The 11,351-nt window shown below is 46.5% G+C and overlaps 1 protein-coding gene across 6 annotated transcripts in view; it reads left to right on the forward strand.

Moving 5' to 3' along the window:
- Positions 1 to 11,351, forward strand: part of LOC107265102 (hemicentin-2) — an 86,499-nt gene that overhangs the window by 63,987 nt on the left and 11,161 nt on the right. For all 6 annotated transcript variants that reach the window (XR_001537120.2, XR_003058237.1, XM_015734227.2 and 3 more), the window contains one exon: positions 10,840 to 10,970. Coding sequence is in view for 4 of the 6 variants with exons in the window: in XM_015734227.2 (XP_015589713.1) it covers positions 10,840 to 10,970 (131 nt within the window). In the remaining 2 variants the exon portion in view is untranslated. The remainder of the gene's footprint in view (positions 1 to 10,839; positions 10,971 to 11,351) is intronic.

Genomic DNA, 11,351 nt, shown 5'->3' on the forward strand with positions numbered 1-11,351 from the left:
CCCGCGCTCCTTCTTTCGCCGGAGACCCTTTCTCTCGACGGCGAGCTTGCTGGAATTCAATAACGAGTAGAGAGCAACTATATGTATGTATAGCCGCGTGGTTAGACCGAGGCGAAGGGAGGGTGAGTGGACAGGGTTGCCACTGCTCAACGACAAAAAACGAGCCAACCTATCGATATTACATATAAATACTTTCGGAGACGGCTAAATAATTTCAAGCTGCCGACTAGAAATCATGCCGAACCCATAGACGTTACCGAACTGCGCGCAACATTCGACTGTTTACTATTTCAATGGTCGTAGGGCAAATATAAAGGGGACGATATTGCAATGATGTAACATTATTCTCGTAGTACATAGCGCCACGCTACGTTAAGTGAGAAATCGACCTGGATAGCCACTGGGGATACAATTTTACATGTAATTATTATTTCCCTCGACATATGTACGTGCACTTGTGCATAGTGAGAAAAGGAACGTCTAGCAGGGAATCTGGGAAAAAATGTGAAATCGCTGGGACTTCAATTGGCTATTGAGGGAAGCTTAGTTAATTTTGCTCTATGCGCAGTTCATGCTTAACACGTTAGTGCAGCTTCTGTTCTTCACGTAACACGTGCCAGGGCTGACTTGGATTCGCGTGCGCATGGAGTCTCCTATAGGGATGTAATGCTTGTATACATTCAGCGATGGTACTCGTAATAGGAGTGTCGCAATAGAGCACCGCATCGCCTGTATTCGGCATATGTACCGCAGCTTGTACCTGCTACTTATTGTTAGTCGAAGCGTAATGGTAGTTGCGGGATAGTACGACTCGTCCAGGCGACGTGTTTCACAAGATGTCGTAGAACTTTGATTGGCTGCTTCTGACTTCGGTGGACCGCAACTTACTTCGGTAGTTCCCATTGGCTACGTGACGCCATTGTGTTGACATTAGGTGTCCCAGATAGTTTTTGCGACGAAACGCAATTTACGATTTTTCACCAAGAGAAATTCCCTCGAAAACGTCAGTCGTCCACAAAGTGCAGACTCGTAGATGTCTTTTTATTTTCGAACCGCTCCCGAACTTCATTCATTGGCTCACCCAGATCGTTGACATAGAAAATTTCTTCTTCACCTTGTATGACAATCCATCGAGAAGAGAAAATAAATGAAAACGTATAAAACGCCTATACGACGTGACTTGAAAGCAATCGACGAACAGTTGAAGCTTTGATAACGACTTAACGTTTCCAAAGTCTCCTCGGAAAAACTTGACTGCACGTCCTGCCGATGACATAAACAATTGTTTCCTCTTCCATAATAATATGGCTGCCAAGAAAATGTCTTCCGGAGACGCTCCGTTGATTTCTCTCCGGTATCGTATCTTTATTAATTCTTTTGATCGTTCTTCCTTCTCGTCTTCCGGGCCAGCAATTCGCTGAAATTCGACCGGCCAGACAATCATGTACGTCGACGTGGCCGTTAAGTATAATGTCGAGCACTGGGACAAAAAGTGACGGCATTAAAGACTAAAATGTCCAGGACGTGCTTTAAAGGGTTAGTGGGGCGGGGGGCGGTGGGGGGGGGGTGGACAGGAGGACGCAGCAAAAAAGAAATGCCGTCCTTGTGGCGTTGATATGCTATTAGTGTGTCTCCGTGTGTCCTGTGCGGTTAGGTAGGAGCACAATGTCGTTGGTATTCGCCCCGTCACGTTACATGCTATTTTTTGTCTAGTTGTCCCGCACTAGTCCCCAATCCCCGAAACACGTTTATGCTCAACCCCGAAAATTTTGCACCGTTACGTGTACAATATAAATACCCAGGAAACCTTGGCGACAACATCGCTCGTGTTTTCTACCTCACGTGGGACAATCAGGATTCTACCATAAAGGATCGCCAAAGAAAATGTTGAAAGAGACTGTGTCGTCACGGGAAAGTGGAATGAAGGTGGGGAGAGGTGGGCGGGGGGAGGTCACCTAACAACTGACCCGATGAATATGCGACATTGGAAAAAATCACCAGGATCCCGGAATATCATTGAACTGAGAGAAAATTGCTGATTGCTGGATCATAGATGCAAATGGATTTTGAGCCGTGGTGCATGCGACAATGGAATGCTTTGAAAATATCGCGGGAGGGCTGCGTCATTCCATTTTCAATTTGCAGCCTCGGTGCTCTCGGTTGTTCCTCCCGTCACTTTCAGACTTGTATTTTTTTTTTAATTTTGCATTTCACAACTATACCGTCATCTCTCCTTTTAACTTGACTCATATCTTTGTACTTTTTCTGAGCTTTAGATTCAAAAATTTCTTTTATCCAAGTGTAGGTACACGCGCGCAGCAGCAAAAGCTCACTTGTCTACGTGTGCATAATGAATTACGCCTGTGCATAGAGAATATATGTACGTGAAGAGAGACGGTTGTTGGACGGCTGATACTATAAGTAATATCAGCAGGAGGAGCCCGGAGAATGTTATGGCTGCGTATTTGCACAGCGTTATGCGGGGTGACAGTGCATGAGGTCGGCGATACAAGCGCTTCACGGCGGAACCGGAAACGAAGGAGAGAATTCGCAGCATCGCGTAATTAAGCCGAGAGGATCGCAGCTCGCGACTCCCTCGTTCACATAACCTTCCATTTTCATTATCTACTTCCATCATTCTCCCTGCCTGACGAAGGGGAACGCGGACGCGTTAAGGCCAAAAGGAAAATGAGGCCGAAGCAGAGAAATGGCCCGAAATTCTGTAGGTGCTGGGTGGGTGGGTTGGTACTTGAAGTTTACGTCGTTAGTCATTGGCGGCCATTGTCCCGAACGCCACGAGACATAATGACAGCTCGTGTTTTCATTTTCTCCCGTAAACGTCTCCGCTCGCGAAGCCTGGAAGGAGACGCGCGTTTTCCTGTGTTTTCGACTCTAGACGCTTTCCCGAAGCTGCCCAGATTTCCTCGGCTCTCTCCTTCGTTAGTTCTTCTCTTTCTCTCGCCTTTCTACTTTTCACTCTTCCTCCGTTCTATTTTCATTTTTCTTCTATTTTCATATTTGATCGAGCACGTAGCAATAAAACTGGACAACTCACAACCGTTAACGAGTTTAGTCAAAATACCTATAATCTGATCAGTCTAATGAATCTGTTAACGAAGGCGAAAAGAACTGAATTTTTGGTAAAACAGTGAAGCTGGGATACTAAAGATAGTATATTAAGCATTTGCAATGTATCGCTCATTTAACTATAATTTCTTCTCTGAAAAGCTGAGGGACGCTGTAGGCAAAAATGTATAAGCTATAATAAGGAATAAGTAAATTAGAAGATCCAGCGAGGTCTCTCGTATGTCACACTAGCTCGCTTTAATATTTAATAAGGCTTGCATTTTAAATTGCAAAACTCCTTGAAGAGGTGCTGCCGACTACGTGAGAAGTTGCGAGTGAGCAAACAGAAAAGAGCAATGTGCCGAATAAGGCGGCCGGTAGAAAATGTGGAAGGTGCTGCCAGCGGAGTTGCAGGTGGTGGCCAAATCGCGAAGCACGTTGCGGCGGAAGCGGAAGACGGCTGGAGGACTCTCTTATACGAATACTCTGGTCGTTAGTTCCTTTTTTATTCGGGCTGGCGCTACATGCGCTGTGCTGCCGGTGCTGCCGATGCTGCCGGCACTACAACCCGGAATGCACGAGGAAACTAAATTGAACGCGAAAGGAGAATGCATAACTGTACCTATGCCGATAGGTATACAGCTCAGGATACGTGTGGAGAGACTCGTACACGTGTAAGTGGCGACCAGGGAGAGAACCAGGAGTTATACATACAGTGAGTGTACAGCTTACGTGTGTACGTATACGTGATGAATGGGTTAGATGCTGGAACCTTGGGCCGGGGATGCTGGAACCTTGGGCCGGGGATGCTGGGGTGAGAGTGCCAGTGCGCTAGGTTGGCGTCCCTCGAAAATACATTACGACTGCTACCTCCAGTGGAGGAGGCAGGGCGCAGGGCGCACCTACTCAGCTACGAGCCTCGCGGGCCGGGACAAATTCCTATTTGCAGAACACAGTGCTGGTATTGGCTCGCTGCTGGGCGAAAGAAAAGTCTTGAGGACTGAGTGGAAAATAATGATAACTTCTCTATATTACGTTCTAACCTATACACACGCGAATAGCCACTTCTAATGGACGTTCGATGCTGGTACCGAACTATTTTCAAACAGCAGAATTTCATTCGAATCGGATCCCAGCCCGAAAGACATTCTGCACTCGGTAGATTCAGGAAGTTTCCGGAAATTCCATAATACAGACCGTTTCCGTCGCTAGTCCGAAGAGGCGGAACATGGCGAAACATGGCGGGGCGGAGGGGGAGGGCTCCCAGAGAATCAGAGCAAAAAAGACGGGGACGGGCTTTAAGCCAAATTTTCAAAGTGCTCCTCGAAGATTCCAAGTGGCTACGCGATATGGAAGAAAACTTTTTGCTGAGGGCTGCAATGGCCACGCGAATTTATGCGACCGACTTGGAATGACTCAGCCTTGCACACAGTCATACACGGTCACGTACACTGTCGCGCGGGACGACTGGCTGGACGACGAGAATCTTGAAAAATCGAAAACAAATCTTTTTTTTCTTTGCCTCCTTCCATCTTTCCTCCCCTTTCTTAGAAATGCAACACGACATTGGAATTATTCTGCAGGAACCCTTAAGGGCGACTTTACCCAGTGAAGTGCCGGGATATTTCCATTTTATGCGCACTCTGCTCAAGCCCCTCCACACATAAGAATCGGCGAAATTAAATGTTTTACGAGGCTGGTCCGCTGACCAGAATGATGCGTGAATTACCTACGTTAAGTAGATCCAGGCTCTGCGGTAAAAACTGGGCGTAAAAAGGCAAAAAGGTAAGTAAGAGGCACGGGACGTTATAACTATAGTTGGCAGGAACCTGCGTGATCCTGGTATTAACTGCCACGGTGGCGCGCTACTTGAAGGTTTCTACAGTAAAGCCACCGTGGGGATTAACCTTTTATGACTCTTGCCCCCGACGTGACACCATGAAATAAGTATTCCAATGGGAGGGTTTGCGAAAAGGATGCCCGAACGAAAAACGGTGGATAAAACGAAACAAAAGAATGGAAGCCGCGTAGCATCGTGTATGGAAAATCCCGAGAATAGAAAATTCAAGAAAGGATTGTTATTTAAAATTTTCATCAGAGCTTTCGCATAGTTCCTGTGCTTCTCGTCTAGTATCATCCCCTGTTACAATTACCCTTTAACCTCAATTCGTGGTGTCGGCATCATCCCCCCGAAGAGAGGATAACAAAGCATAAAGGAAAGGAAGGCACCCTTACTTGTGGCAAAATTTCGATGTTGTTCATCATCCTCAAATCCATGAATATTTATGAATTGTTTATTCGTAACACAAGTTTTGATCTCTCTTAACCAGAGCAGAAGAGTGCGGGGGCAGGGGGGTGCACGAGCGAACAGCGCCAGTCAGGACTTTAATTTCCGTTTACTTGTTAGGAGCCGGTTCAGTAACGAACGCGAATTCCCTTCAGTCCTTATAAATTACTACAAACGTGAATTATCCTTTAGGGCAAGAATCCCTGTTATTCCGACATTTTGCATATCTGAGGACGCCGAGGCTTGACGTCACGCGGAAGCGTATTTCTTCGCTTCCTCCTTTTATCCCTTATCGCCCTTTTTTTTGGAATTACCCGAGCACGACGATATGTCTCCATTTCGAAGTGAACCATTTCAGTTGGGACCTGTTGAAATTGGGCCCCGTAACAGGATAACGTATAGAGGAGGAAGAGACGTTCCAGCAGCACATGGGCAAAGGTAATCTCCCAAGGAAGAGTAACGAGAGAAAGAGAGAGAGAGAGAGAGAGAGAGAGAGAGAGAGAGAGAAACAAAGATGGCGGTGCTGTTGGTTCCAGCATAGCAGTATAACGATATAGTGCAGTAACGGTACAGTAATAGCAACAGCAGCTAGCAGTTGGTAGCACTGTTGCAGTATAGCAGAACCCACAAGTAGTAGAAAGAAAAGAGAATAGAAAAGGCTGATTTCTATGCCGCCTATGTACTGTAAAAAAAATCACGATCTTTTCGTCTCATAAATCTAACACTAAAACTGAAAGCCCCTGGTGCTGCTCGAGAGCCATTTTACGGGAGTTGGGCGATGAAGATTTAAGAGTGCGCTGCACGTGCGCAGCCCTGCAGCCTCCCTCGACCCTTCTCACTTTCTCTACGTCTCCCTGTCTCACTCTCTCCTAAAATAAATGCAAATAATGATGCATTACCGGAGCGACAATAAATTCCTGGTCTCGTGGACGTAAACGGCAGCACAGGATCCGCTGCATTACGCAGCTGTAAAATCGGTGGTCAAGTAGAGAAATTGTTGTCGCTCCCTGCTGTGCTTCGTCGTAATGAAATAAACGCGAGCACTCGCTGCACCGCGGTCACGCCGTGGCGGATACGCTCTGTTTATGGGCGGTCTGTCCGTTTTTATTCTTGGAAATTTTACGGGTTTATGGCATTGCGTCACGTCGCCGCTAGTCGGTAGTCGTACAGCGAAATCACAAGGACAGTGGTAGTACCGATTAGACGAGCACTACAGTCCAGCGGAATTACGCCAAACCGTAAATAATCCTGTGAGCTTCCCAATATACCGCGCGCAGGGACGGAGGGTCACCAAATTGAAATCCTTCACAGGTTTTTTTTTTCGAATCTCCCTCTAGCCTTCTAAGCATTCTAAATATACCTTATACTGCATTATATTTGCGAATGTGAAATAGAATATTCACCATCGTCGGCACGTCTCCGTGTTTGTTTTCCCTGTTCATTGCATTCACGGCCAATGTAATCAACTAATCACCAAATTGCGCCTCTTTTCATTCGGTTATCCATTTTTCCATAAAATACGTTAATTATGAGTAAATCCTTTTCCCTTCTTTCACTACGAATCTCTACGCCTGACGGTGCTATCATGAAATCTCGAAATCAGTCTGACGCACTTGATCCGAGCGAAAGTATAAAAAATTAGAACAGTAGTATGGTACAGGAGGCACAGCTACGAAGTAAATCGGAGGATGCTCTGACTCTCCCCGGCGGGTGTATTTACTTTAGGATTGAGTCAGTCTCTGCTTCGGGACGCCCGCGCGATTCCTAAGCTCCTCCAATCGTTTGATCGTAACGCGAGTCGATCGCAAGACGCGATGTCAAAGGCGCGTAAAAACGACCAATTGAACGGTGTACTTATATTGGAGCTCTTGAAAGAAAATCCTTCTGCGTCAAGTCAATTCGAATCCTTTCATTCCTATTTTTCCAGACTTTCTTCTCGCACTCTTCAAATTCTTCTACAACCAAACATCTCCTTCTTAAAAGCTCCACTCCATTTACTTCCTACGTACCGTGCAGCTATAGACAATATTTACAATACAATAGTACCAATTGAATAGCAGCCACCGATGTACTGGCCAAATGACGGCTAATTACCTCGCAGAGGAACTGTCCACTCCTTATGATTAGTCTCGGAAAGGTTTCTCTTCCGATCTTCCGATCCTCTCATAACGTTTGCAATTCCCTTTTACTCTTCTGCATAACTGCCGTAAACAATTATAAACTGATAAAGGGTTAGAATCTAGCGAATTAGTCCAGTCACGTGATCCCTGTAATAGAAATGCAGGTCCAATTCGTATATGACCCAAAGGAGGATAAGAATCGGATGAAGTAGATATGAAATCCATAGTGACGGATGCTGAGGATGAGGACGTAGAGCTCTGTGCCCCGAAGCAGGAATTGGTCAGCCAGCGATAGAAATTGCCATGCCTGCAGCGCGTGGTATCCACTTGAGAAATTTAAGAGGCGCCCAGTATCAATGAGGTCATCGCACAATGAGACAGTGCCCAGGTCGTATCGTATCGTAGGGATCTATCTCCGTGGGCACACGCTGCAGAATTCATATCGCGAAGTAGTTCGAGGCGGGGAGGACGCTTGCGGAAAGGTCGGAGGGGGGCGGGGGGTAAATCGGGCTCGAAAAGTTCCCCGTTGGCACGAGCTTTGATGAATTGAATCGGACGAGCCGACTTGGACTTTCTATCTGGCATCGAAGAAGGATGGATTCTCCTCCATCCTACATCCTTCATTTCCGGCTCAGCTCTATCCCCTTCTCCTGGCTTTTTCCTTTTCGGCCGAGTCGACCCCACATATTCCACATACTCCTGCATCAGCTTCCAAACTATCCCCCAACACTTTCGTCCTCGTGTCCTTCTCGGTGTTTTATACGTTCACGTTTTCACTCGCGAAAATGGGGCTCCCCGGATTTCCGGTTGCCTCTATCTGGTTTCGTCATTGCTTATTTATGTCGGTTTCCCGCACGTGAACCAGAGACGCACAGCAGCATGAACCACCCTGAAAAATCTGAGGCCAGAATTCGATAGCCCACTAGACTCTGTGCTCCAGTCTCTATGTGTATGGACCACTTGTCTACTTCCTTTTGTGACTATCGGCAAGATAGCTCTCGGATAAATTGAGTCGGTACTTCGGTTGCCCCCCTCACCTTCGTACCCACCGCCCAAGGCAGCAGCCAACAGCTCACCAGCACCATTTCCCAGGAATGCCGCACTGTGCTTTCAACTCTTCCTCTGGATTTCAGCCGGTCCTGAGTATCAGCGGCATTAGAGCTGCTCCCCGTCTTCGTTGCAGCTGTAACGAATACGCTTTTTTATCAGGGTCATCCTGCAGGGTTGCCTGCGATAACTCTTTCGCTAAATCGCACGGAAGAAGCAGAGCGTCTCCACGCTAGGTGCGTCTTTCTTTTATAATTGCTAGGATGGGAGCTAGCTCCCAGCTGGAGCACCGATGGGACTATAGGATGTCTTGTGTCTTTGAGGCTTTAGAGCAGGGATCTTTCGGTCCATTCAATTTTCTCTTTCCTGTTCCACATTAACCATAATTTTCGTAAATTTTAAGTCCGCTCCCTGGTATTACGTGTTCGCGTTTCGGACTAGAAATATAATTTCACAGCGAAATCCAATTGGCTGGGCGACTGGGAAAAGCTGAATACGGAAGCGCTACTAATGCAGGTTGGAAATAAATGACTGGTACGTTCGCCTAATTAAAATCGCAATTACCCTTTTTTATGCAGCAATTGGTACAGTGTAATCCGTTATATTATCCGGAAAAGACCGGTATGGTATTATTCTGGTATAATCCTTATATGTATAGCGAGATTCATGTAATCATAGTGTGTTTGCGTAATCTGACGAAAACTGAAGTACTCCAGTGCGCAAATACGGTGCACGCTCTTTGGATGCTGTAACTACATGGCTTACGAACTAGCGAACAGACACAGTGGAAAATTGGGAACGTCGGAACGAGGGAGGAAGAGAGAGAGAGAGAAAGTAAAGAAAACAGAGCAAGGGCTTCCTATTCCACAAACAGACCATGGAAAACCCTTAGGGTCTTGGCTCACGATTATGGTCCAGGAAAAGCTCTTACCAGCTCCCAAAACGCGCGGACCACCAGAGCGCGTCGTGGAAACGAAACGTCATCGCGATATTGCGATTCGGTCCACCATTAACATTCATTCGCAGCTCCACGGAATTTCTATTTCCACTAATTTCTCTTTTCGCTCTGCTTCCTCCCGCTGTCGTTTCACAGCGTTTCCTCATTTCGCAAAACTTATCATATTTTACTACTTTTTCTGCTTCTCTAGCTACCTTTCTTTCTCTTTCTCTCTAATTGTATATTTCTTTATACGAATAATCTAGCCCAGTCTTGAGCTCCTTTCAAGCAACGTGACCACGAACGACGAGGATATCCCGAGATTGGAATGACGGTATCGAAAGAAAATAAGAATCTCGGTGCATTTCTTGAAAAACCAGAAGGAAGGAAATAAATTGCGGCTCAATTATAATTCAAAGAGCGAGGAGAAAAGGATCGAAGGCAAGAGAGACGGTTTTTATAGATTTTAATTTCTTTTTTTGAGAATATCGACGATTTTTCCAAATCTATACAATCTCTATTCCGTTTCGTCCCTCTCGGAGTTCGTCCATTCGGAATCCGACTCCCCGCAGCCTCCCCACCTCTCTCTCTCTCTCTCTCTCTCTCTCTCTCTCTCTCTCTCTCTCTCTCACACACGCCTCTCTTCATCTTTCCACTGTTATTTATGCAGAGGGATGCGACAAATCTGCATCAAACTGTAGATATTAGTGGATAGCAGGTACCAGCAGCCATTACTCCCTGCTTGTTATCTCCTCCGCGTTCCTGCAACAGTCGGTGTCCCTTAGAGCCGATCGATGCCAGGATGAAGGGACAGGGACGCGAAGCAGGTCGAGTAAGAGAGAAAGGAGTGAGTGACAGCTAGGGGAGAAGAGAGAGAGAGAGAGACGGAAAGAAGTGCTTGTGTAACGAAGAGCATGAATGGAAAAAGAGAGGACTGGAAGAATATTGGATGTTGCGGAGCTTAACGGGGTCGCGAATCGTCGAAGCGTAACGGCCGATTGATAATGACGCTGGTTAATAATTGTCCCACGCCGGCGCCCGTTACTTATCGCAGCGACTCTCCTGGATCCCGAATTCCAACCCAGCCTCCATAACGCGGTTTGCCGTGTTAACTTTATCGTTAAATGAATTTTAAATTTACGGATACACTCGTAGCAGCGAGCAATATCAGAGCGATTTCGGAGGCAAATGGCAATGAAAAAAAGCCAGAGACGTTAACGATGCTATCCAATTAATTTGAAATTATCTAATGCTGCTGGCAAAAGTATTCAAGTCGGTGGAATCTTTTCGAGTGGGAAAAAGGCTAATCAATAATTCATTCCGCCAATTACGTACTTCAATGAGAAATATCAGGCAAGTTATTCCTTCTTTCTCCTTTGCAGTCACGCCAATCGTCATCCTCCGGATGGGTTTGTCCTTGAAACCGAAGGACATCAAGGAAGGCGACGACGTCTACTTCGAGTGCAACGTGCGGGCCAATCCGCAAGCGTACAAACTCACCTGGTTCCATGAGGTAAGACGCCTTTCTAATGGGGCGACTCTACGCCATATGGCTGCTACTCTCTTCGACGCATTGAGAATGACGCTTCACGGAAACCATAGGAAAATCGGTGCTTTTGTACGTATTGTGCGTAAAACCGAATGGTCGTTGAATAAAACTCGGGGTCGCTCGTGCGAACATCGAGATCTGCAACAAAATGTGACACTTTTTACTGAATGGGTTGCGCGGCGGCCAAGCGGGACGGATTGAAGCGAACGCGAAAATAAATGAGCTAACGCGAGCAGGAGTGACGCGCGTAGCCACTGGGAACGGATATCCGGCGTGCAAACGGCACTGTTTTCCAGTCGGCGGATAATTTTTCGAAAGGTAATTCTTTGACAGATCTGCAGACTG

This window comes from Cephus cinctus, unplaced genomic scaffold, assembly GCF_000341935.2.
Source record: "Cephus cinctus unplaced genomic scaffold, Ccin1 Ccin1_scaffold0013, whole genome shotgun sequence".
NCBI classification, from domain to species: domain Eukaryota; kingdom Metazoa; phylum Arthropoda; class Insecta; order Hymenoptera; family Cephidae; genus Cephus; species Cephus cinctus.